This window comes from Miniopterus natalensis, chromosome 1, assembly GCF_054644295.1.
Source record: "Miniopterus natalensis isolate mMinNat1 chromosome 1, mMinNat1.hap1, whole genome shotgun sequence".
Taxonomy (NCBI): domain Eukaryota; kingdom Metazoa; phylum Chordata; class Mammalia; order Chiroptera; family Miniopteridae; genus Miniopterus; species Miniopterus natalensis.
In genome coordinates this window covers 66,544,145-66,571,114 of record NC_142081.1, presented here as the reverse complement: position 1 = coordinate 66,571,114, position 26,970 = coordinate 66,544,145, and the positions used below count along the sequence as shown (strand labels likewise).

General features: G+C 39.1%; 2 protein-coding genes, 1 non-coding gene and 1 pseudogene across 4 annotated transcripts in view; 3 read left to right on the top strand and 1 right to left on the bottom strand.

Moving 5' to 3' along the window:
* Positions 1 to 490, top strand: part of TEP1 (telomerase associated protein 1) — a 32,942-nt gene extending 32,452 nt beyond the window's left edge. Inside the window, exon 54 of the mRNA XM_016199551.2 lies at positions 187 to 490. Coding sequence (XP_016055037.2) covers positions 187 to 309 — 123 coding nt within the window. The 3' untranslated portion in view covers positions 310 to 490. The remainder of the gene's footprint in view (positions 1 to 186) is intronic.
* Positions 491 to 7,921: 7,431 nt separating this feature from the next.
* PARP2 (poly(ADP-ribose) polymerase 2) lies at positions 7,922 to 18,368 on the bottom strand. Of its 2 annotated transcripts, XM_016199550.1 has the most exons (16): positions 18,313 to 18,368; positions 16,643 to 16,789; positions 16,286 to 16,356; positions 15,669 to 15,719; positions 13,650 to 13,746; positions 13,128 to 13,203; positions 12,420 to 12,522; positions 11,403 to 11,565; positions 11,016 to 11,154; positions 10,165 to 10,228; positions 9,949 to 10,083; positions 9,548 to 9,675; positions 9,292 to 9,391; positions 8,650 to 8,748; positions 8,307 to 8,431; positions 7,922 to 8,188 (listed from the first exon to the last, which is right to left on the bottom strand). In XM_016199550.1, the coding sequence occupies exons 1-16, from the start codon at positions 18,353 to 18,355 to the stop codon at positions 8,029 to 8,031; spliced, it is 1,701 nt and encodes a 566-aa protein (XP_016055036.1). In that variant the 5' UTR covers positions 18,356 to 18,368; the 3' UTR covers positions 7,922 to 8,028. The 2 variants fall into 2 exon arrangements, with proteins under 2 accessions (XP_016055036.1, XP_016055034.1); XM_016199548.2 differs by lacking the exon at positions 18,313 to 18,368 and having other exon boundaries at positions 16,643 to 17,036.
* On the top strand, positions 16,890 to 17,418 carry LOC107526986 (small ribosomal subunit protein uS10 pseudogene; annotated as a pseudogene).
* A 221-nt stretch (positions 18,369 to 18,589) lies between the features above and the next one.
* On the top strand, positions 18,590 to 18,914 carry LOC148094171 (Nuclear RNase P). Its single transcript, XR_015716441.1, has one exon.
* The last annotated feature ends 8,056 nt before the right edge of the window (positions 18,915 to 26,970 follow it).

The window sequence follows — 26,970 nt, the reverse complement described above, 5'->3', positions numbered from 1 at the left end:
TCACAAGAGAGCAAACTTGGGATAAGAAAGTTCAAAAGATCAAAATTCTCTTTTCTTTTGCTCTTCTTGCAATAATGTGTGACTGGCCTGTTCTAAATAAAAAACATTAATGTGAGAGAAAAAGAAGTTAGTAAGGAGACCCTAGGCCTGTAGCTCTCATCTCCCTCTTTTTTGTTCCCCTTGTAGTTGGGCCTGTTCCGGTGCGAAGGGGCGGTGAGCTGCCTGGAGCCTTGGCTGGGGCCCGACTCTGTCCTGCAGCTCGCCGTGGGGGACGCGCAGGGCAATGTGTACTTTCTATCCTGGGCATGAGGTGCCCTACTCAGAGCAGAGATACCATTCGTGCTGGAGGCGCAAGTCTGAAGACATCAGCGGCGACTTTCTTGATAAAATTATAAAAATAAAGTGTCAGGAAATCTCAGATACAGTTCTCCCTGTGTTCTCACATGGATTTGGACCAAGAGGGAAGAAAATGGATGTTATAATGTTTCTTTTGTTTCTTTCTTTTTTTTTTTGGATGCCCTTGACCAGAATCGAACCCCATGACCCTTCAAGTCTGCAGGCCAACGATCTAACCCTGAGCCATGCCGGTCAGGACTCTTTCTGCTTTAACAGTAATTTTTACTAGAACTGCAAGAAAGTGAACCAGATCTTTAGTAGATATTCTTTGAAACCAGGCTTTAAAATTCTTGTGTCATTTGCTGGGCCCCGGAGCCTAAGATGCCGCTCCTGCCTGGAGAAGGAATGAAAGTGATGTTGGCCAGCACTGAATTTGAATGGAGAGCTGGAAGGAAGAGTGAGTCAATAGTGCCCCCAGTCAGGGCCTTTAGAAAGAACCGATAGAAGTAGGAAAACACTAGGTTCCTCTTAGCGAAACAGTCCCATCTACTCGGAACTCACTGCCCAAATGAGCACTGAAAGCAGGTGCGGTCTTCCAGCTTTCACAGCCTCTGCCAGAGCAGCCCCGCTGCTTGGCTTGCAAGCGTAAGTCAGTATAGTTGTTTGCATTCTTGAAAGAGATCACAAAAGTGTATCTCTTTTTTTTAAAATATACCTTTATTGATTTTAGAGAGAGGAAAGGAGAGGGAGAGAGAGAGACAGAAACATCGATGATGAGCCATTGATGGAGCCCGCAACCCGGGCATGTGCCCTGACCGGGAATTGAACCCCGATCGCCTGGATCCCAGGTCGACACTCAACCGCTGAGCCACGCCCGGCTGGGCAAAAGTGTATCTCTTTCAAATTAAAGTTCACAAAGGTTAAAACAAGTTGAAAGGTGGAAGGTGTTTACTTACGGACTTACCATGGACTGCGATCCTCTTAAGTAAAAGTTCTAGAACTTTCTTATTTTCCTGTAATTCTATCTTATGGGAGAAAAAGTTACCTGAGGCCCTTTCTTTCTAAGGGTGAAAGAAGGGTTAAGGGTCTTCTTTGTCCAAGAATTCAAGTACCTGAATGTGATAAGCCAGGGCTATTACAGGGTGTTGTCCTGGGTTGGTAGGGTTCTCTCCGAGAAATACCACTGCACTCTGGTCTAGAAATGAGTTTTGAGGATTTGGGCAGTTGAGTGGGAGAGGTTTGTTCTTACTTCACCCTGATTCCAGATTTTACGTGGAGAAATCACCTGAGGGACTTTACCTTATTTCTACCAATGCCTCCTGGTCTCCCTCACCCAGAGATGAAGACATTAGGAACATCATCAGCTGATAAGTCAATCATAGGTCGTGCTCCCATCTTTTCTCATGTGCCTCATACAAGGGCTCTAGACCTTCTAGACCACCTCCTCCATATGTACCTTGTGACTAGAAGTCCAAGGTAAGGTAATTTGAAATTTATGATTCATAATCCTACCCACAAATGCCACAGAGAACCGTAGCATGGCACCATCCTAAACATTGCTGGTTTGGTTCCTTTTTTTTTGCTCCCTGAAAGCATGGGCCAAGGACAGGAGAAAGCCCTAGATGTTGTCTTCCATGCTCTAAAAATTCTGTAAAAACACCCTAGCTAAGGCTGGAGAAATAGGGATGGATAAAATATAAGCAGAGACTAACTTGCTCAATAGTTTCAGCCTTGTTGGCCAGGTCTACTTGAAGCGTTTTTTATTCTTATCTGGGAGATGTACAGTGAGGTCATAGTATAGTTGCGGTGAGTGAAGATAAGAAAAGACTCTGGGTTAAAGTAAATATGTACACATTAGATGGTTTTATATTAAATATCTTCTGAATTCTTATCATCAAATTTCAGCATCTCCCAGTGCCTGGATAAGTTCCACAATTATGGATCTGTGCTTCAATGACTATAAAGGCAAGAAAAAGAAAAAGAAAATGTGGCACCCCCCCCCCCAAAAAAAAACACCCAAAACTGGCTCTAAATCTTCTTCCTGGAAATAAAATAGCAAAGCATGTCACATGGCCCTACCTGATGTCAAAGGAAGTATTATCCTACCTAATATCTGCAAGGAGAACCAGGAACCAGATACAGTTATACCCCCAAAGAACCTATCTGTATTAATGCTTTTCCAGTAGAGTGGCTCTTAATTGTTGGGTTTTTTTTGTTTTGTTTTGTTTTTTATCATTTAAGATTTAAAGAAGTATTGCAAAGATAGTGCAGAGTATTCCTGTATACCCTTCACCCAGCTCTCTCAAATGTTAACATCTTACATAACCATGCTACATTAATCAAAACTAAGAAATTAACATTAGTACAGTATTATTAACTACAGACATGATTTGGATTTCCCATTTTCCCACTAATGTCTTTGTTTTGTTCCAGGGTCCAATCTAGAAGACCACATTGCATTTAGTCATCATGTGTCCCTAGTTTCGACTGACAGTTTTTCAGTCTTTCTATAACCTTGACACTTTAGAAGAGTTCTGGCTAGGCATTTTGTAGAATGTCCCTCAGTTGGCTTTGTCTGTTGTTTTCTCATGAATAAACTGAGAATATAGATTTAAGGGAAGACTACAAGAGAAGATGTGCTCTTGTTACATCATATCAGAGGCACATGATCTCAACATGACTTACTACTAGTGCTATTAACCTTGATCACTTTTAAGGTAAAATTGATGTTTGGCAGGTTTTTTTCACTGTACATTTTCCATATTCTATTTGTTAAGAAGCAAGTCACTAAGTCCAATGCATGCTCAAGGGGAGGGGCATTAAACCTCTAGGAGGGAGAGGTATCAAAAAAATCTGAGGTCATGTTAAAAACATCACAGTAATCAATAAATTTTGAGGTAGGTTTTTCGAGACAATGCAAATATCCTGTTTCACTAATTTTAGCGTTCACCCATTGATCTTGACTGCAGCAATTATTACTGTGGTTTTCTAATGATGATTTTCTATTTCCCTCAGGCCTCTGCATTAATTAAGATCCTTCCGATGGAATATTTATCCCTTCCCCATTTTTTAATCTGTTGAGTCATTTGCTTATATTACTATGAACTCATGGATATCTATTTTACTCCTCAGGAGCTTCTTGAATTTTAATACTCAAACTTCACAGTAATGTATATTTCAGTGCAACATTTTGGCCTATATTTGTATAGGAAAAAATATATTTCCATCACAAAAATTCAGTATAATTTTTATTAAGATATCAGTCATTTTTACCCTTTTAAAGTGTACAATACAGTGGTTTTTAGTATATTCCAATGTTGTGCAACTATTGCCATAAATTCCAGAACATTTTCTTCACCCCAACAAGAAACATTGTACCCATTAGCAATCTTTCCTTTCTCACCCTTCCTTCAACCAATGGCAATCACTAATCTATAACTCTATGGTTTGCCCACTTTAGACATTTCATATAAATGGGATCATTTAATATGTTACCTTTCTTATGGCTTCTTTCACTTAGTATGTTTTCAAGGTTCATCCATGTTGTAGCATGTATCACTATTTTATTCCATATTATGGCTGAATAATATTCTATTGTACAGATAGACCACATTTTATTTATCCATTCATCAGTTGATGGACAATCTGGTTGTTTCTACTCTTTGGCTACTTTAAATAATACTACTATCAACATTCATATACAAATTTTTGTATAGACATTTTTCAGTTGTCTTGATTATATACCTAGGAGTGGAATTGGTATGTCATGTGGTAAGTCTATTTGAGGAACTGCCAAGCTATTCTTCAAAGCAGCTACACCATTTTACATTCTCATGTAATGAATGAGGGTTCTAATTCGTCCACATCTTCTCCAACACTTGTTATTGTTGGTCTTTATTATTATAGCCCTGATAGTGGTTGTCAAGTGGTATCTCATTGTGGTTTTTAAAAATATTTTTATTGATTTTTTAGAGAGGAAGGGAGAGGGAGAGAGACACATCCATGTGAGAGTGGAACATTATTGGCTGCCTCCTACACACCCTCTACTGGGGATTGAGCCTGAAATCCGGGTATGTGCCCTGACTAGGAATTGAACCAGCAAACCTTTTGGTGCATAGGACGTCCCCCAACCAACTAAGCCACACCAGCCAGGGCTCTCATTGTGGTTTTGATTTGCATTTTCCTAATATCCAACGATACTGAGCATCTTTTCATGTGCTTATTGGAATTTGTATTTCTTCTTTGGGGAAATGTCTATTCACGCCCTTTACTTGGTTTTCATTTGGATTGTTTGTCTTTATTGTTGAATTGTAAGGATCCTTTCTATATTCTGCATACTAGATCCTCATCAGATTATGATTTGTAAGTATTTTCTCCCACTCTTAGGTTGTCTTTTCACTTTCTTGATAGTGTCCTTTAGTGTATAAAAGTTGTAAATTATGATGAAGACTAACTTATATATTATTTCCTTTGGTTGCTTGTTCTATTGGTATATCTCATAGACTATTGCCTAATCCAAGGTCACAAAGATTTCCCTGTGTTTTCTAAGAATTTTATAGATTTCCCTCTTATAGTTAGGTCTTTGATCCATTTTGAGTTAATTTTTGCACAGCATGTGAGGTAGTATTCCAAACTGATTACTTTGCATGTGGATATCCAAGCACCATTTATTGAAAAGAATATTCTTTCCCCCATTTAATAGTCCTAGCATCCTTGTTGAAAATCAGTTAACCATAGATGCATGGGTTTATTTCTGGACTCTCAATTTTATTGATCTATATGTCATCCTTATGCCAGTACCACACTGTCTTGATCACTATAGCATTGGTAGTAAATTTTGAAATCATGAAGTGTGAGTCCTCCAACTTTGTTCTTTTTCAAAATTGTTTTGGCTATTTGAGGTCCCTTTGCAATTCCATATGAATTTTAGCTTTTTCTTGTCCATTTGTGCAAAAAAGACTGGTGGAATGTTGATAGGAATTTCATTGAATCTGAAGATTGCTTTGGGGAGTACTGTCATCTTAATAATATTAAGTCTTCTAATCCATGAGCAGAGTGCCTTCCCATTTATTTAGGTCTTAAATTTCTTTCAACAATGTACTATAGCCCTGGATGGTGTGGCTCAGATGGTTGAGCGCCCTCCTGAGCATCAAGAGGTCGCTGGTTTGGTTCCCTGTCAGAACAGATACCCAGATTGCAGGTTCTATCCCTGTTGGGAGGTAGCTGATGGATGTTTCTCTCGCATGTTGATGCTTCTCTCTCTCTTAAATCAATAAAAACATCTTTAAAAAAACAAAAACAGCTAATGTACTATAGTTTTCAGTGTACAAGTTTTGCACTTCTTTGGTTAAATCTATTCCTAATTATTTTTATATTTTGATGCTATTATAAATGAAATTATTTTCTTAATTCCCTTTTCAGATTATTTGTTGTGTATAGAAATAAAATTTAGTTTTGTATATTGACTTTGTATCCTACAACCTTGTTGAACTTATTACCTCTAATTTCTTTCTGTGTGTATGTATTCTTTAGGGCTATATATATATATATTAGATCACATAATCTTCAAATATATAGTTTTATCTCTTTTTCTCAATCTGGGTGCCTTTTTATTCTTTTTCTTATCTAATTACTATGGCTAGAACCCCATACAACATTGACTAGAAGCTCTGGCTGGTTTGGCTCAGTGGTTAGAATGTCAGCCTGCAGACTGAAGGGTCCCAGTTCGATTCCTGGTCAAGGGCACATACCTGAGTTGCCCACCAGGGGCATGTACCAATCAATGTGTCTCATACTGATGTTTCACTTTCTCTCTCTCCCCCTACTTCCTTCCCTTCCACTCTCTAAAAAGCAATGGAAAAAATATCTTGGGTGAGTATTAACAAACAAAAAAACACAAAACATTGAATGGAAGTGGTGAGTGCAGACATTTTGGTCTTGTTCCTGATCTTAGGGGGAAAGCTTTCAGTCTTTCTGTGAGTTTTTCATAAATGTCCTTTATTAAGTTGAAGAAGTAAGTTCCCTTCCATTCTTAGTTTGTTGAATGCTTATCATGAAAGGGTGTTGGATTTTACCAAATGCTTTTTGCATCTAATAAGATGGTCATGTGATTTATGTCTTCCATTAGTTGATTTTCACGTTGAACCAACGTTGCATTCCCATAATCTCACTTGATCACAGTGTAAAATCCTTTATATAGGTTACTGGTTTAAGTTTGGTAGCATTGTTTTCCTATCTATATTCTTAAGGGATATTGGTCTGTGGTTTGCTTTTCTTGTGATATGCTTAGTTGGTTTTGGCTTCATATTGCCATATAGAATGAGGTGGGAAGTATTCCCTTCTCTTCTATTTTCTGGAAAAGTGTGTACTCAGTTTTAACAGCAGCAGTCTTTCAGTGAGTGAATATATTTAACTAGTTCCTTATCTATGGACCTTTTTGTATTTAACAATGCTCTAGTGATATCATCTGTAATTTTCACAGGGTGTGTACATTTTAAAATTTGATAGTTATTGGTAGTGTGGTTTCTAAAAAGTTACAGGCTATTATTTTCTTTCTTTTTAATCCTCACCCGAGGAAATTTTTTCCATTGCTTTTCAGAGAGAGTGGAAGGGGGAGAGAGGGAGAGAAAGAAAGAAGGGAGAGAGAAACATCGATGTGAAAGAGACACATTGATTGGTTGCCTCCTGCACATAGGCCAGGGATTAAGCCTGGAATCAAGGTACTTGCAACTGACTGGAATCGAACCTGGGACCCTTCAGTCCACAGGCCAAAGTTCTAACCACTGAGCCAAACCAGCTAAGGCCAGGCTATTGTTTTCGTTTAAATAACCTTCACTGTTATCTAAGGAAGTGTGTTGTGTGTATGTGTTCTGTTTAAAAATAATCAGAAAGTCTTGGGATCTGACTCAGACTTTCTACTTCTTTCCTTCCCAAGATTTATTTAGGCTTAGTGACAGTCCTCCAAGCGCTTTCCAAATTTTTGGACATCTGCTAAGTCCTAAGATGCTAAGTAGTGGGAGGCCTGGTCTGGGTTATGTAAACAGGGAAAAAGGCAAGTGAGAAGATTTGGGTTGAATAAAAGGGAACAATTCAGCTTTGCTGCCTCTACCCTTCCTGTAATAATAACCAACAAATTCCAGTTTGCAGAAAAATTGAATTAAATGGCAAAAAGCAGTAGCCTCAATTAGTATTCCTCAATGCACAGAAGTTATTCTGCTGTGAAAGAAGAGGATCCCACAGGGATATAATGTACAACATAGGGAATATAGTCAATAGTATCATAGTAACTTGATACAGTGACAGATGGTTACTAGATGTATTATGGTGGTCACTTCGTAAGGTATATAAATGTTGACTAACCATGTTGTACACCTGAAACTCATATAAGGTTGTATGTATGTCAACTATACTTTAATAAAAAATTTAAAAAACCAAGGAAACAAAAAACACACCCAGGATCCCGAGTAACCTACAGCTAGCTAGCTGTGGGATACAAAGAACAATTATACTTTCTGACCTGGAAATGAAGACACACTAACATCAGAAGAAATATGTTTGTAGAAGTAAAGCCCAAAGAAGCCAGTGGTAGATTTGTACTATTTTTATTATATAAAAATATGAGAAAGTTCAAAAGTACAACATTGCCTATTTTCTTGCTTGAAGATATCTTCTCTGGTTTATTTAATATCAACATTACCACAGCTGCAAGAAATTAAATCGAACCTTTAGAAGGTATCGCATCCGGACCTGGTTGGAGTTATAGACAATAAATTCATTGTAGTTGAGGGTATAACCCTCTGGATTCAGAATTCCTGTATCATGTGCTGGTCCTAAGGGCACTGTACTCCCATTCCTGTGAAATGGAAGAAAGTATGTCAATATCTGCCTCTGGTTCAGAAGCTGGAATAGAGAAAGTAGAGTCCTATCGAGCCAAAAGGAGTTTTCTGGTCCTCCAAGCTCTGAGTACTTACAGAGTGACGAAGCTCGCAGGATCAGGAGCCATCTTGCCCAGCCCTTTGGTGCTGTGTTTGCCTTGAAGTAATCCTTCTGCTTCTGGGTTGGCCTCCAGTAGCTCATTACACTGACCTAGAGCTACCTGCAAAGCAAAAGATCTTTGAACGCCCATATCCTACTGAAAATTGGATGGCTCTAAAGCCAACAGAAAATCCCATCAGTGCGTCTTCCCCTACAGCAGAGGAGTCTAATGCAGTGGAAATTGTACTTTGCTCTCCTCTCAAGTTCTCTAGAGGTCAAACTTTTCTTTGGAAAAATAGGAATAATAAACTAGAGATCATAGATGTGTTCCTGCCTTACCTCTGATAGGAGCAGTAGTCCAGTATCTTTCAGGCGAGAGGCAAAGCAGTAATTGGCACTCTTGGAAGACATGTCAGCAAAGTAGATTCCTTTTCCAAACTGAAATATGTAAATAAACACCAAGGTCAGCTGCTTAACCTATTGTGTTAGAAGGGAGGCTCATACCACTGATCCTGTGTTTCTATAATCTCTAACACAACAGAGACCCTTTTCCATTTCCCTTCACAGTTATGTGCCAGAGAAGCTATAAGCATTGGTGAATCCCTGCTTTTTTGAGGGAAAGGATGGATATATTTAGGAATTTAAATAAAGAACATAGTAAAGTGAGCTGGGCCCTGACCAGTGTGGCTCAGATGGTTAGAGCGTTGTCCTGTATACCAAAAGGTGGCAGGTTCAGTTCTGGTCAGGACACATGCCCAGGTTGTGCGTTTGATCCCCGTTTGGGGCGTGTGCAGGAGGTAACAGATTGATGTTTCTCTCACATCGATGTTTCTCTCCCCCACTTCCTCTCTCTAAAAAAAAACAGTAAGCTGATTCAATGCTTGGAAACACCACCACGAATCATAATCTAGGAAAAAAAGGGCTGAGAAAATTATTGTACCTTTTCCCTTGTGCCTCCTTCCAGGTTCAGTTTCTACTCACCATGTAACCTGTGATGGGAGCCTCAGGTGGGGCAATTTGAAGCCCATGGCGCAGGATTCCTACCCAGTTACTCAGCCTGGAACCATGCCATAGCAGCATCCTAAGGAAAAGCCATTATTATTGGAGTTTCTGTTGCTCTCCTGCAAACATAGGCTATTAGCATAAAGCCAACAGCTGTCTCTGCCATCCTTTACAAGTTCCATAACTGTACTTCAGGCAAGGGAATGTTTTCCCAAACCCAAAGTTAAACTGAGACCTGTTATGAAGGTCCTCTCTGAAGGCTTCCTTCTCGCCCTCTTTCTCTACTTCAAAAACATCCAGCAAGGTCATGGTATAGTCACTGTGTGTGGGAGCATGGGTAGACTGCAGGTATTGGGAAATTACCTGTAAAAAGAACGAAAGAAATGGCCAATGTGGTCTCTGTGAGAGACCAGGCTAAGCTGAAGAAATTCAGGGCCTGTGGTATAAATTAACAGACCTTTCTGCTCCCAAATGGTCTCACAAGGCAGTCAGAAAGAGCTCTATCTTCCCAAATTTCTAGTAAATAGAAGTTCTGCCCTATATGAAAGTTTGCTCTTAAGCAGAAGTAGCCAGAGAACAGTGGGGTGGGGAAGGGTAGGTCTTAAAGGTATGAGAATAAATGATCATTTTTCTTACTTTGAACTCATAACTTTTATGGTCTAATGGGTGCAAGGCACAATGTAGTTTTCTATAGTGTTGGTCCAATGGATGTTCTGGGCTTTGCAGCTCGGTCTTTACCAGCTTAATGGCAATTTCAATGTCTCCCAAAGCCTGACAAGATGAGATATAGAATCAATATGGGAAGAACCTAGGACAAGAGATTTAATACTTCCCAATCCACACATCTCTCACCTCTAGTAGCTGTATTTTGTCTGACAGTTCTTTCTCTGTCCGGATTAATGGAGGAGTACGGAGCCTAAGGATAGAGATATAACCCATAATAAGTCTCTAATCTGTGGTGCATGATTAAAAATAACAGACTAAAGAGAGGTCCTATAGAAAACTGGGGTTTTCTGAGAGAGAGAGAGAGAGACAGAGACAGAGAGAGAGAGAGATCCATAAAAAGATTTTAACTTCCGAATATAGATATGACATATGTACTCTGAGTAGGATAAAACAAACTATATAGATTTTGACATTTGAGACTAGAGTTGAAATTCTTTCTTATGGGTTGCTTTTTAAAAAATAAGATATACTGCCATCAATAAGGAATAGTTTGGGTATAGTCCTGTCTCCAAGGGGAAGTAGACCACTCAGGGTTATTTCTAGTTCATGGAGCTCTATAAAGCAACAAAAGGAATAAAATAAGCATAAGAGCACAGAATCAACAAAGATAAGTGAATTTACATACCTAATATTTAAGTTCACAGAAATGGTGTGTGGTAATAGCAGCCTTAAAGAACAGGAAATAGGGCGTGATATGCCTGAAGGTGTTTTACCTGTTGGTTAGAGAACTAAACCCATTCTCTCTTGTGTTAGTCACTTCCAACTGGTTAGACAATGTGGTTGTAATCAGTCCAGGAGACTGCATTTCACACTTGTAAAGCAATTAATTAGGCTATCTATAAATCATTTTGGCTCTGTATCTATTCAAGATGATTATTTCCTTAGAAATGAAAGATTGAGAAGATTATAATTGTTGGAGTGATGTAGGGGATATAGTTGGGTAGAAGACCAAAGTCAAGTAACAGCACAGGCCTTACCCAAAGTCATGTGGGATCCTGGTGTAGAATTCATTGCATGCTTCCACGAGAGCTCGTCCCTGTTGGCCAGCCCGAATACAGTCCTCAATCTTTTTAAGAGACTGGTAACCTGCCTTGATTTGTGCCACTGTCAGCTTCCCTGCAGACCCAGCAAGAGATCAGACTCCACAACCCAAATCCCATCCTGTAAAATGTATTTATATCCTGCCCAACACAGACTCTCACCTGTCAACTATCAAAATAGTCCCTCCCTTCATACAACCCCTCATCCCAAATCTTTTTCTTTATTAATATCAGCAAGCTTTCGATCATGATGGTGATGAAAGATCTCATTTAAAGAACTAGGAAATATGAAGAGAGAATGTAGGATAGAATCTGAAGTCCTACCAAGTGGGGCTTTCTTAATATCATATTTCATTTCTATCATCATCTCTTCCATGGCCTGGACATTACAGATCAACTTTATCAGCTCCTGTACACGAAGATCTAGCTGTGACTCTGGTTTCAAGGGGGACTTAAGAGACTCCTCTTTTTTTGTTTCCTCTTCATTCTATAATCAAAAAATAAATAATAAAATCTAAAAGGATCTATTTTAAGCTTCCTGCAAGGACTGGCTCTACAATATCCCTGGCAGGTGAACATCAGCCTCCGCTTGAACACAGGCCCATGCCATCATTACCCTAGTTAGAGTACTCAATATGATTTCCACCTGCTAGTCCTACTCTGCCTCCCATAAACACTCAGAATAAGCCTAAAAGGCCCTCCTGATAAAATATTATTAAGCATGTAAAGACAGCTATTATGTCTTAAATCTGTCAGTTTGTTTAAATTGTTTGTACAAGTTTAATGTTATAGATCAAGAGAGGAGCAACAAATACTCAAACAGATAAAACTACATCTAGAGTTGTTTTCATTTCTAGTAATATGGGGGGCAAAAGTAGGTTTACAGTTGTGAGTACGCGAAACAGTTTGTTCTTATATTATTGTTTATTAATTACTGTATTATTTTTCATATGAACAATGGTAAACCTACTTTTCCTCCACCCTGTATAACCAGAAGTGAAGACAACTTTAAATGTAGTTTTATCTGTTTGACTATTTATTACTCCTTTCTTGATTCCTAACATTAAACTTCTGGAAACAGGACCTAAGATTTTATAAGAACCTTAGTAAATAACAGAGACTCGGAAAAAACCACATTCATCTTCTTCTACAGCCCCTTGAAGATTACAAAGATGAATGAGGGTTACTCCTGAGGGACCTGTAATCTTTTCTTAGGTAGGAAACGGCAAGACTCCAGGTACTCTGGCCTGTTCTGGTCTAGGACCTGATCTAAGTCATTCTGTCAGACTTCGCCCTGGTTAAGGGACAAGTCTTCCCCCTAACCGTACAGTCAGGGTTTACCTGAGTATTGGTGGTATAGTCCATTTGAAGCATATCATATTTTCCAGGCACCTTCTTAAACTTCTCACGATCCTCCCAATTGTTTTTTGTTTTGTCAAGGAATCTATAGAGTGCAAGGTGGTGAGAAAAATCTTACAAATAAGGGTCTACCAGTAGGGAGGGGCTTACAATTGTTTCTTTAGAACATCGCCAAACTTTATGTCCCACAACAGAGCTCTTTTACACATCAACTTTCCAAAAATCTGGATTCTAAATTAGGCCCCTGAATAAACAGTAAAGCTCTGGAGATAAATGACTTGGGCTTCCCAAAGGCCCCGGAACACCACTAAAGTCATTGGAAATGTAAGACAAAAGATCCCTATCCAATTTCTTTTCCCGAAAGAAACGTTTCTAGGGACTCCAGAAAGTTCTTCATCCATCCATAGTAAAAGTATTTTTAAACTCTAGTTCTATATTCTCATCCCACTTTTCCCGAATTTCCTAAATTGTTGGTCATGTGCTAAATATATTTGATCTTCCGGTTTGAGTCAATTTCAAGATTCTGGGTGATGTAATCACTAACTAAGGATGTAGTCTGGTGTTCTAGTCACAGCATGTCATAGTGGGAAGACACTAACATTTAGGCCAAATCACATTTATAAAATTCTTAAAGAAGATACATCCAAGAAGAAGAAGGGTATTTTTTTATACTCATTTCTTAGCACTCACTTCTGATGAAAGATTTCCTTGGCCTTGTTGAGGTCCCCTGAACAAGCCACCAAGTTGTGCTGCCCCATTTTTCCAACTGCAAAGTAAATGCCACACATAAGATTGGTCCCCTAATCCAAAAAGAGTTATCTAATAATAACAAGCCAGCTCTCTAAGGTCTCTGCTTAGCATCTAACAAATGCACAAGAAGGGGAGAGAAAAAAAAGTGAAAGGGCTTAGGGAATCTATCTTATTAGTATTAATTGCCTGCTGACTGTCACAGTCCATGAATGAGCAGCACCAGCAGACCTGTCCCGGAGAGTTCTGATTCTCAACAGGCTGCTCATAGTTTTTCCAATGGGAACTTTCTAATGAAAATGCCTGCCACTGCCCAATTACAGAAAGCACAATTTGACTCCTAAGCCCCTCCCAGGTTACAGAGCCTCCGTTACACCAATTTAAAACTAGAGGATCCTTGGCCACTCACTAAGTTGCTTCTGGCTTTCTGAATGATGACTCAGAAAATCCATAATAAGTCATTACCTCGGCCCCACCTCATCCAAACACTGAAGTTCCTCTGGGCATCATCTTCTAACAGCTGGATCAGATAGTACTTATTGTTGTTGAACTGGAGATTGGTCTATGATGAGTGAGACAAATATGAACATAAAAGAACAGAGGTTTGCAAATAGAAGCCGCATAAACCAATGACTCTTCCTTGGTCAGAGGTGCCAGTAATTGCCATAAGAAAAAGGAAAGCATGGGGCAAGGCAATCGGATTCCTGTAAAGTAAGGATTTAAAGAAGGATAAGGGTTTCTATATTAAACTTTGGATTCCTAGAAATTAAAACTGGAGGCTGGCTTGGCGTGTGTGGCTCCATGGCTGAGCATTGACCAGTGCACCAAGAGGTCACAGGTTCGATTCCTGGTCAGGCAGGGCATGTGCGGGTTGTGGGCTCTATCCCAGCGGGGGTCGTGCAGAAGGCAGCCAATCGATGCTGATGTCTCTCTCTCATCGATGTTTCTATCTCTCTCTCCCTTCTCCCTTCCACTCTCTCTAAAATCAATAAAAACGTATTTAAAAAACACACACTGGCACTTGGAAGCTTCCTAAAACTTTCTACCCAACCTCAAATATCCCATATTGATTGGCTCCTTCTGTTTTTCTTGTTTCAGCTCCCTCAATAGATACTTCCTAGGCCATATTCCAGCTCCCAATCCATTCCCAACAATTATTTTTCAAATGAAAACAATTTTGATGTCTCAAAAGTCTGTAACTATTATGCTTGTTTGTTTAGACAATTTACTGTTTAATAGTTCTAATTAAAGCTTTATTTTGTCAGCTGCAGCATTTTGACAATGAGCTGAGAGCAGGACAATGTTAGGAAGGGACAGAGAACAGGCAGAAACCACTGCCACATTGGTCCCATAACTAACCTGACATGACTTGGAGACATTCAGAGAGAATGTGACTAGTATCTTAAAAGAGGTATAGGGTAAGTAACTTACTCAGAGTTAAGAGAGGGAGTAGTCCATGACAAGGAATAGCAGCTTGTGCTATAAGGTTGAGTCCTGGTTATCCAGGCTCCTTTCTTTGTTAAGTATTCTGCCCCTTCCTACCTGTTCACATTATAAGGTCATAGAATATTAGAACAAAAAGGGGCCTTAAGATCTTTTCTATCTGCTCATGATATTTTATGTGAAAGAAGCAGTAACAAAGGAATACTACTAGGTAGGTGTTAAAATTATATATGATGGATCAATAAGTTCAAATATGAAGATATATAATTAGGATATATGTTTTAACCAGGCAAGTATATTATCTATTCAAAACAACAAAAATAAAGAGGAAAAGATTAATTAATAAGAAAAAATTCATAACTGTAACATAAAAATTTAAATTTCAATAATGGCAAAAAGTATATCATAAAGAAAATCAAAAGGCAAATGACAAATTTGGAAAACATATAAGCAATTTATATTATAGACCAGCGATTTTCAACTGGCGTGCGACAAGAATTTTTAAAACATGCAATACCTGACTATTTAGTCAGGAGCACTGACCTGTTTTCCCTTAGATTGCCAAGTAAAAAAATGACAACAGCCAACACAACAATAGCCATCCAGTGTGAATGAATCAATATTATACCTATTTTTTATTCAGATTGGCAAAAAAATATATTTTTTGATGTACCACAGAATTTTAGTAATTAGTTTATGTGTGCCATGAGACAAAAAAGGTTGAAAATTGATGTTATAGATCCAAGAGTATTCTCCATATTATAAAAAGTTTCTTAAAGCCAGTAAGAAAAAGACTACTAACAATCTGTCAAAAAATGTGCAAAATGACATGAAAAGAGAGTTCATAGGTTAAATAAAAGACAAGAAATCTGCAAAAAGATCTGCTCCTTATTGAGGACTCCACTATTAGGTAGACTCTGCTAGGGAGAATGTGGCTAATATAAGGGACTCCAGAATTAAAGATCTGGGCATTGGGACACACTTGATAATCAATAATTATCAAGAAGAAATTCCCATAAATAAAATGGCTTCTCCCCTTACCTGATTTAGCATGACATCATACACATCATCCCCTTCACAGTAGATATGGGCCTAGAGAGAAAAGAAAAAACTGACATTTGTATGAGATCCTAAGTGTGGCTCTAAATGTTCTTATGCCTCAACATGTCATTCTCCAGCACTACCAACATCCATCTTCTAGGGAAAGAAATGCAAAAGTATGTTCTTTCACATATAAGCTGTCACTCCTATAATAAAAACATGTTGCCTTTTTGTAACCACAGAAATACAAATGATTCTAACTCAGTTAAAGAAAACCTGCTCTTTCGTATTCTTCAAAGCCTTTTCCTATTCTCAGTACCTCATGCCATACCAGGGCATAGTTTCTCATTTCTTCCTTGATAATGATATAATTTTCTAACTGAAAAAAGAGAATGAGGTGTGGAAAGCTGATGACAACCCCAGAAGCTAACCATGTTAAAAACACCCTATTAATCCCTAACCCCACCATTCCCATCTCTTAGCCTTGCAGAACATTAATTACTAGTAATATTTTGGTGAGGATTCGTGAAATAAATACTAGCAATGTTCCAGATGAGAATCCCAATGACAACAGAACACTGCTCTCTGAGAAATCAACGGGTCAAGGAGTCTCTCACCTTCCCCACCTTTAGGGTGCACTCTGGATCCACAGGAGCTTTGCCCTTTAACAACAAGGTCTTCACAGACTCTGAGGAAAGACAGACATGTACCACGTCTACTTGTATGGGAATCAAACAGGTTAGAAAGAAACGTGTCATAATTAACTTTGCCCTTCCCAAGCAATCCTGATGCGCCCAGGCCTTAATCTGTCTCAAATCATGAAACTGAAGGTTCCAAGAAAATGGTACGCCGAAAAGACAGAAAGTTATTATGTCTTGAAGAATGAGTTGAAAGAACAAGATATCCTCCGCCCTTACCCCTCCGAGACCTTCTTCCTGGCCCATGTCCTCCCTGGCCTACCACACTAGGCTGACCTTGTTTGTCTTCTGTTCTGTCCTTATCAGCTTTTCCTTCGGCCACAGGCTCGGTTTTCACCTCCTGCCTCTGGCATCTTCGAGTTTTCTTGGCAGGAGGAGGGTCTTCTGTAACTGTAGTGTTGGTTTCATTTGATGCTTTAGAAGCTACGGGCAAGAATGGGCAAAGAAGCAAAACAAAGAATGAGTATACAGTGAACATAATCCTACTTTAAAAAACAGCCTCTTTTTAAAGAAATGGCTTAGGATGGTTTTGTAAGTTTACAAAGAAATAACTGTTGATAACAGTCTGAGTAATTGCTTCCTAAATTGCTATTGTAGGCAAATAAAAAAATAAAATAAAGTAAAAGGCTCTTTGCGAAAGACACAGTTACAGCTGCAGCAGAGCTCCATCCCACCTGCTCCTGTTCCTGACTCACCGCTGTTGGATCTAAGCCACAGCCCTGGCTTTTAAAGATTCCAGAAAGACACCCGTGGCACCAGAGGTGGCGATTCACCACATTAGAATTACCCTAACCAGCCCCAGTGTCTTTGGAGGTGTGTGTTGACTTGATCAGAAGTGAAAAGGAAAAGAATCTCAAAGTGAAAGGACCAGTTCAGATGCCTATTAAGACTCTGAGAATCACAAGAAAAACTCCCTTGGGAGGGTTCTAAGACTTGGGATCGGTTTCAGATGAGGACCCACAAGGAACTCACTGACTTGCACAGCCCTTCTGAGATTGTTAAACAGATTACTTCCGTCAGTCGAGGTTGAAGTCACCATAGCAGATGCTTAAATCAACCTTTTAAATAAATTGACTATCAGTAATTTTAAAAATAATAATAATAAAGTAAAAGGGAGCCATGGGGCTCTTGTGAGCTCATAGCCTGCTTATCTGTCCTGTTTACTTGTGTCCCCAAACCCCCCAAACACCTGTCATTAAACCACCTATGGTAGTATGAGATAATGGTTAGCACCGTGCTCTGGAGTCTGTAGGTCTTGCAGCCCAGCTCTGTCTCTTTCAGCTGTGGAACCTAGCAGAAGTTATTTCTTTTCTCTGTTTTCTAATTAAATTTATTGGGGTGACACGGGTAATAGACACATATAGGTTTCAGGTGTGGGTTTCTATGTTACAAGATCTGTATATTGCACTGTGCGCCCACCGCCCAAAGTCAAATCGTTAGCAGCAGTTATTTCATCTCTGTACCTCAGTTGCCCCAACTGTAAAATCCACAGGATGACAATAGTGAATCTGCAGAACGGGCCTGTGCATTTAAGAACATGTAACACAGAACAGAGAGCTCATCAACTCTGAGACTTGCATTTTACGACCTCTGAACCCGGATGCATTTTACAGTGGATGACACATAAACAATGAATCATGTTTTAACTGGAAGCGTTTTTCCTTTCTTGGTGGTACATACAATAATGAATGGTGCACCTTACAGTTAATCTTTTAACTGGATGACATTAGATATATACAATAGCGCTGGCACTATGTTGGCTGCCATAGGTCCACAATTCTGTCATCCAACACGCTCTGAAAACCGAAATCTTGGAAGTCTGTTAGCAAAACTAGTTTGGCAGCCAAGCGCGGGTCACGGAAGGGGCGGGGCTAGAGTAGAAGGCGCCCTTCTTCGTACGACTCCCCGCCCCCCAGCCTTCCGCCCCCCAACAATGCTCTCCGAACCTCGCGCCTGGCTCCTGCTCGTCCCCCGCCGCCGAGCCGCCATGGAGCCCGAATGTTGACATCATCACGCTCTCCCTGGATTCGCCCGCCCCGAGCCAAAAGGCGGGAACACGCAGCGCGCGCACGCGTCCGGGCCAAAAGAAGCCGGCGAAGGACCGGGGAAGCGCGCCTAACTATATTTGCATGTCGCTATGTGTTGTGGGAAGTCACCCTAAGCGTGAAAGGCCTTTAGGTACGGGATCCTTATATATTGGCCACCATGCCGTTTCTCCCCCAGGGCGGAGGGAAGCTCATCGGTGGGGCTACATGCTGAGTGCGCGTCGTCACTCTACCCCATGTCCCTTGGGAAGGTCTGAGACTAGGGCCAAGAGCGGCCCTAACAGGGCCCTCCCTGATGCGCGGGGAGGTGAGTTCCCAGAGAGCGGGCCTCCGCGCGAGGGCAGACTGGGCAGGAGATGCCGCGGCCCCGCCCCGGCGGGCCTGGCGGATGCCTCCTCAAGCGGAGCTTGGAACAGACTCACGGCCGGCCGAGTGAGTTCAATGGCTGAGGTGAGGCACCCCGCGGGGCCTCATAACCCAATTCAGACTACTCTCCCCCCGTCCTCTTTTGCGGCGAAGGAAGCTGGGAAAAATTGCTGCCTTTTTCGCTAAGAAGAGCCAGAAAAACGCAAGAGAAGGGATGCAGGGGTGCAAGAAGGATGAATGCCTATCAACTCGGGAGCCCTTGAAGACGGAGAAACCTGGTCATCCGGGTTTTAGGATGGTGCTTGGTGAGGTCAGGGCGAGTTCTTAAAGGTTTGGGGGCCACCGCCCCGTGGACGGTTGGGGCAGCGCCCGTGAAAGGCAGATCTCTGATTCCCCATTCTAGACCCTCTGAATCAAAAACAGTATATTTTTAAGTCAGGACACAGAACAAGTCTATACAAGTTCAAGAACACTGAAATCATATCAATCATCCTCTCGGACATTTACACCAGGGAACACTGTGCAGCTGGAAAAACGAGCGAGCCCTAACCCTTTGCGACAGCACGGTGGGAACAGGAGAGTATTATGCTATGGAAAATAAGCCAGTTAGAGAAAGACAAGTGCCACATGATCTCACGCATATGTGGAATCTAATGAACAAAATAAACCGATGAACAAAATAGATCCAGAGACATAGAAGCATGGAACAGACTGATGAATCTCAGAGGGAAGGCAGGGGTGGGTGGGGAGAGAGTAACTTAAAAACTTATATGCATAACCCATGGACACAGACAATAGTGTGGTGAAGGCCTGGCGGGAGGGGTCCAGGGGGGAGGGGACATTTGTAATACTTTCAACAATAAAGATTAAAAAACAAAACACAAAAAAACAGTATATTTTTAACAAGAACACCAGATAACGTTGATATTAGTGATTTTCATTATATACATAGATGTAGATGTGTATGTTCATTGCTTCAAAAAACATTTACTGGACACCTTGCTGGGTACTGGGGATAAATAGTGTAGCCAAAATAGAGACAGTTCACGTCTTCATTCAGCTTATAGTGGAGTTGGGGATAGATATTAATCAAGTAATCACACAAACAGAAGTGAAGCTGCTATTAGGAGAAGCATATAGTATGTACTAAGGGGAAGTTCTAATGCGAGAGGAAATTGGGGAACTCATCACTAAAGAAATGACAGGAATTGGCTGCATCAGAAGAATCAGTAAACGAAGGGAGACATGAGTGGCTGGAGCAGTAAGAGCCGCAGGTGGGATGTGGGGAGGGCTGGAGAAGCAGCCAGTGGCAGCAAGCCATGTTTCCAGGGCAAGGCTAGGCATTTTGCTTTGTCCTAATATGTATGTGTGTATGAACTACAGGTGGATTAAGGACTAACATGCAAAAATAAAGCTTGAAACCCCTTAGGCAGAAAATACACATAAATATCTTTAGACCTTGAGGTAGGGAACAGGTTTCTTAAGAGACAAAAATCAGTGACTATAAGAGAATGTATTGATGTATTTGATTATATTAAAATAAAGAATTTTTCTTCATCAAAACATAAAGTTTAGAAAAAAGAAAATAAAATTCTCATTATTTTCATGAGATTTAAGAACATGAAAAAATCCAGAAGAAACTACAGGATAAATTTTTTAACTTAATGTGAAAGCTTAGCAAGCCTGATAGAAAATAACATATAAGGAAAAATTACATCTTTATAAAAGAGCTTCAAATAAGTAGAAATAAAATTTTTAGAGAAGATGCCATTCATAATAGGCATCAAAGGATATCAAATACTTGGGAATAAATCTGACCAAATGTAGGTGCTTGACAAATGTTTGTTGGATTGGATGTGATTGGTTAATCTGTTTCAGTGGTAATTCAAAGTCTGTTGCATCTGACTTAAATACGGCACAAATAAGCTAGACTGGTCTAAAAGGCATTAATTAGAGATAGGAAAATATAAAATGGAAAATTTCTTAAAAACAGCTAATACTTAGGCCCTGGCTACGCCAAGGTTACAGGTTTGATCTCGGGTCAGGGCACATAAAAGCAGCAACCAATGAATATATAAATAAGTGGAACAACAAATTGATATTTTTCTCTCTCTCAAATCAATAAATAAATTTTAAAAAAAGCTAATACTTAGTAGAGCTTTCTTTGTGTACTAGACACTGAACTAATGGCTTTATTTTACATGCATAAACTCATTTAATCTTCATAAAAAATTATTTAATGCTTATTATGTTCATTCTCACAACTCCCCTACAGGGTAAGTATTATTATTATCCCCATTTTACATCTGTGGAAATTGGGCTTTAGAAAAATTTAAGTAACTTATTCAAGGTGACACAATTGTATTAGTTTGCTAGGGCTGTCATAACTAAGTACCACCTACTGGGTGGCTCAAACAGCAGAAATATACATCACACTTACCTTTACTTAAAGGCTAGAGATCCAAGATCATGGTGTCAACAGAGTTGGTTTTTTCCAAGGCCTCTCTCCTTGGATGGTAGATGGCTGTCTTCTTCCTGTATCTTTCCATGCATGGTTCTTCCCTTTGTGTGTATCTGTGTCCTAATCTCCTCTATAAGAACACTAATGACATTGGATTAGGACCCACTTATATGAGCTACTGTACCATAATTACTTATTTAAAGGCACTACCTCCAAATATAGTCACATACTGAGGTACTGAGGGTTAAAACATCAACATATGCATTTGGGGGGGCAGGATACAATTCAGGCCATAACAGAGTTCCTAAGGGGCAGAGTGAAATCTGGGTAACTCCAAATTTTATTCTTATCTGCTAGGCTAAGGTATTTTTAAGTTTCACAACAGTAATTACCATCCCACACACATATTTAAAATTTTATTTTTTTAGTTTTTTTCTTCTCTTTATTACTTTTTATGGTGGTCAGAGTGAAAATTACTGAAAATATATTTTGCAGATATGACTTTTTTATCATTAGATACAAAATAAGTATAACTAAAATAGTATTAAAACATATCAATTTCTAGTATAAACATATAATCTATACTATTTAACAAATGTATAGTGATTGATAATTTTCATAGGTTTTATTTAACCAAAGCAAGAAAACAGAGGAAAATAACATATTTGACTATTCTTAAAAAAGAAAATGAAAGAATTTGAAACAGCCCAAAGGAAAGCTGTGGAGTGTTTAAAAGTTGAATTAAATGTGCTTAACAAATAAAGAGCTGTCTCAAAGTCATAAGAAAAATCAAAACCTCTGTAGATAAGTGGACAAAAGATATGAATAAATGGTTTACATTATGATAAGCAAGTATGTGGAAAAAATGTTCAGTCTTACCTGATATAAAAGTGAAAATTCATATTCCACAGGACAACTGGCCTACTCTCTTCAATAAATTGTTATAAGATAAAAATTGTAAGGTTGGCACTGTTTTAGATTAAAAGAGACTTTTGAAGCATAACAACCAAATGCAGTGTTTGGTATTTGGATGCTGGTTTAAACAAGCCAGAAATAAAAGACCTTTTGGAAGCAACTGGGGATATGTAAATATGGACTGAGTATCAGATGACATTAGGGAATTATTTATTATATGTGATAATGGTATTGTAGTTAGGATTTAAAAATGTACTTTTTTTTTTTAAAAAAAAAAATACTCTTAAAAATGCATGCTGTAGTATTTAGGGGTAAAATATCATTATATCTGGAATTTGCTTTGAAATACTTCAGCCAAAATAATCAAATATGGCAAAATATAGATAATTGTTAAATCTAGATAATAGGCCTATAGGTATCCATTTATATTCTTTTCTCTGTTTTCCTGTATGTTTATAATTGTCATAGTAAATTGAAAAATACTAAGAGGAAATGATAAATTAGTCAAAATAAGTATAACTAAAGAGAAGAATTAACTGTGCAAATCAAGACTTCATATCCTAATAAGTGAACATTTTAGGTGGTATCACTGATTATAATGTGGTATTCCTAAGATTTATTTAAATTTCTATGTTATCTTTATTCTAGATCAGCATATTAAAATGACAGAAAAATGGATTAATCAAGCTAGAATACAGGTACATAATTACTGGGAAAGTGTTCATATATATTTCAAAAAGTAAAATCTATGATAAGTGGGAATTTATGAAGCCAAGATTAAACAAATAGGTCTTTAAAACAGAGATGTCTCCTAATGACCAGTTGTTTGGCTTTGTATCACATCTGACTAAGCGACTAGTACCCATATCCTGATAAAGAATCATTTAGTTCATACATAAGATCATGCAACTTCACGGATCTGAAGCAATCTATAAATAGATGAGTTATTTTCTTTATGTGGGTCCCAAAAAGATATAAAAATACTTTCTAGTAAAATTTATGATGCCCTATAATACATAAAATAAAATGAGGAAAAATAGCAGGAGCAGAAGGAAAATAAGGACGAGAGGAGGAAGAAGAGAAAGGGAAAAAGAAGAGATAAAAATTTAAACAATAGTATTTTGTTGATGTAAGAAACACCCAAACCTGTAGAGAATTTTTACAAGTCTACTGGAGGTCAACTGACGACATATGTCAGGGAGCAAGATCTCAGATGCTCTGGAGAATGGCGGTTTTGCAGTTTATTTTGTACATTAGAATCAAAGGGGAAGACATAAAGAAGGTACATGAAAGGCACTAGGGGTAGGTGAAGGGCGTGGGAGAGCATAGCAGGAAAATCGCAAGGGCCGGATGAAGAGCACAATGGAGAGACACATGCTTCTTTTACACTGGTGGGTACAGGACAGTTGATAATGAACATCTGCAGCGCGTGGATCTTGCCGGGAGCAAGGTCACAGTGAGGGGCTCTGCGGTGCCACGCTCTGGTGACCTTGTGTCTGATGCCCTCAGCTGTGACTTTGAGGGGTAGGAAAAGAAAATTACTGTGACATTTCAAAGGTTTGTTGTCCTAGATGCATAAGAATCATGGACAGAGCTCACTTAAGGTAAAGGTTGACTTCTGCTAAGGAAGCTGTAGGCCAGGATGTGACTACCTGACATTACCTGCTCCCATCCTCCCGTGTGGTTCCTTTTGGTCACTGAGCTAGCCGGGCCTGTCCTGTGGCCCCCTGAGCTCGTCAGGTTTATTGCATAGCAGCCCCCCTTTTGTTCACAATTTGTAGAGTGTAAATGTGAGTTTAGTGCTTGGCCTTGTAATCATTATATTGCTATGTTTTTTAAGGAGCTTAAACCTTAGAAAAAATTTGATACTTTAAATTTGTGACTGTAGTTAATATTTAAACTTTTCGAGTATTTATAATTTATGAAGCACATTAAAACAAGATACCATTTCCATGCACTCATATTGCTGTGGCATCATAAATTTGTTCAACTTTTGGAAAGCAAAATAGTAGCCGAGTTTCAGGAGATCCCCAGTGCCTGATGAATGGGGAATAAAGAAGAGAAAAAAGATCAGCGCAGGAACTGATAGGATAAGGTGGAAAGGGGAAGGAATTATAGGTCCAGAGAAGCAGGGAGTTAGCCAAAAAGCCTTGTGAAGGATTGTGATTAAAGCAAAGGGGCCTAAAATGATCCCAGGAATCTCAAGGTCAGGGACTATACACAACAAGATGAGCCCTAAGGAAGAGCGGAAGTGGAATGGAGATGAAGAGAAATGTAAGTGCAGGACCAGCAGAGATGAACAGAGTAGCTGTCACAGGAGGTGATTAGAGAGAGGGATGGGAATGGATGTTTCTGAAAGGGTGTTTTGAGGGGGGAGTTTTGCTTTCTTTTTGTTTTTGTCTATAATGACACCATCAAGAATTGGGGATAATGGGCTAAATCTGTGATACTCTATATAATCTTTATATCATTTGGTAACTATAGATATATAATCAAAATGAATTCTTGCACAAATTCAGGGTGCGTGTGGAGTGAGGGGAGATTGTTGGTTCCCAACTCCTTACCAAGAACACACCTCTCTCTTCTCTTGAATTGTTAAGAATATTTGGGCCTATGGTTGGGGGAGGGGCAGTCTGACTCCCAAATACATCCCAAAACACAGAATCTGTTTCACTCACTCTCACGTGGTGTGGCTGCATGAACATATAGTGCTGGAATGATCATATTGTTCAAGTAGATCATTGTATGTAGGTCAGCAAGGTTCTCTGAGGGCAGATGATCCCAATTATTTAGTGCTATGGATGGCCAAACATGTCTCACTGAGAGTCACTCAAGGCTCCACATTTTTAGTACCCCCTATAGGATTGTAGAGTCAGCTAATTTCAACATTTGCAACCCAATTTTTCTTTATTCCCCTCTCCAAGAATCCACTTGAGATATTAGGCAGCTTTTCCTTTTCAACCCTTGAAACACATAGAGTCTGTGAATCTCTGCCTATGTATGTTATCTTGGTATTTTAAAGCTCTTTCCTAATTTCCCACTGTGACTTCAGAGAGCCCTACAATCATCCTTCTGGGATTCCAAAATGATCCCTGGCACTTCTCATTGGAGAAGAAAACCTGCAAAGTAACCTTGCTAGTGCTAAAGCAGAAAAGTATGGGTGAACGTAGGTCTGTAATTACATGAAATTTAGGAGCAAAACTGATTTCCATTGCTTTACTTGTACCCAAAAACAATTTTATGATGTATAGGCAAATGGAATAGTATAAGTAAACTCAAGCAAGCATTTACTCACTTTTTCATCTCCTCTAATCACAAGAATGGGTACTGAGCAAGCAAGGAAGGAGAATATGAATTGCGCATGTACTATGCAGTACTCATTGTGCTAGACACTTGCATATATTTGTATATATGTTAAGGAAATAATGCAAAAAAAAAATCAAGATACCCTTTTAAATAATTTAAAGAGAGTTTATTCAGGTAATGATTTGCAAACTGGGACACATGGTCCTCAGTATGAACCAAGCATATGTTCCAAAATGGAGGGGATAGGGCAGGGCTTATAAAGGCAAGTTGGAAGGTGCTGTTGATCAAAGAAATGACTGCTAGGGGAAACAAGACCACATACTTACATAATTTGTTTTCTGATTGGTGGGAGCAACTGTACTTTCAATGGCTGGCTGACTCAGTGATGAAGCTGGCGGGGTTGTAAGGTGAGAACAGCGGGTAATACATAATTAAGCATTTATCAAGTCCTAGTTTCAGCCCAGGCCTGTCTTTGAAAAGGCTGTCTTTGATCACACAATTATAGTACAGGGAGTATTATTTAACAATGATACAAGGGGTATAATTTATTAACAGTATAATCAGCACAGGGTGGGAGGGCTGCTGGCTCTGCAGGCAGTTCTGAAGCCCAAAAGTCGAAGTTATGCTCTACAAGCAACTTCAGAGCTCAAGCTTCAAAAAGCCAAATTTTGGGCTACAATTTATGACATTAAAGTTCTTACAAATTCTCAAAAGGTATTACTGTCACCATGATACAAAGGAAAAGATTGAGTCTCAGAGAGTTTAAGAAATTCATTCTAGATTACGCAGCTAGAAAGTATCCTGGAAATGATCACAATTTACATGAAACACATCCCAGAATATTCTTGTGTAGCACCTTGAAATAGAGATTTTCATTTGCTACTATAAGGGAGAAAAATGTTTTCCTTGACTCCTTCAGGTTCCCTGGCTGGGCTTAAAAATTAAACTGGCAAAGACAGATTAACAGGAGAAAAGCATGCAAATTTTATGAATTTTTACATGGACATGGGAGACTTCACAAGAGAACAAAGACCCAAAGAAGTGTCAAGAGCAGGAAGCTTTTATACCATTTAGACAATAAATTTGTAAAGAACTGAGAAGTCAAAGGGGCTTGAGCTAGAGGTAGTAAATGGTGAAAAAGTAACTAGAAAGAAAAGGGTTAGTTTAACAAGGTTTGTTTATACAGTTAAGTTTTACTTCAAAGCCTAAGCCTTTAACCTCACAGGTTTTATCCACTAAGCCTGTTAACTTGAATGTTACCCTGAAGGTACATTCTAACTTGAAGAGACTTAGACTGTTTATAATGAAACCTTGCATAAATTACCTTGCATAAATTAACCATGTCGAGGTCACAAAGGATGGGAAATTGGCCTAAAGGAATGAAAATTGTTTGCGGTAGGCCCATCTAACAAGAATGTTTATAAATAGCCTGAATTAGCCCACGATTGCTTGTACTAGGTACGTTAACTCAAAAGGAAACTTGGTTTAAAAAGTTCAACCTAAAATAGTGC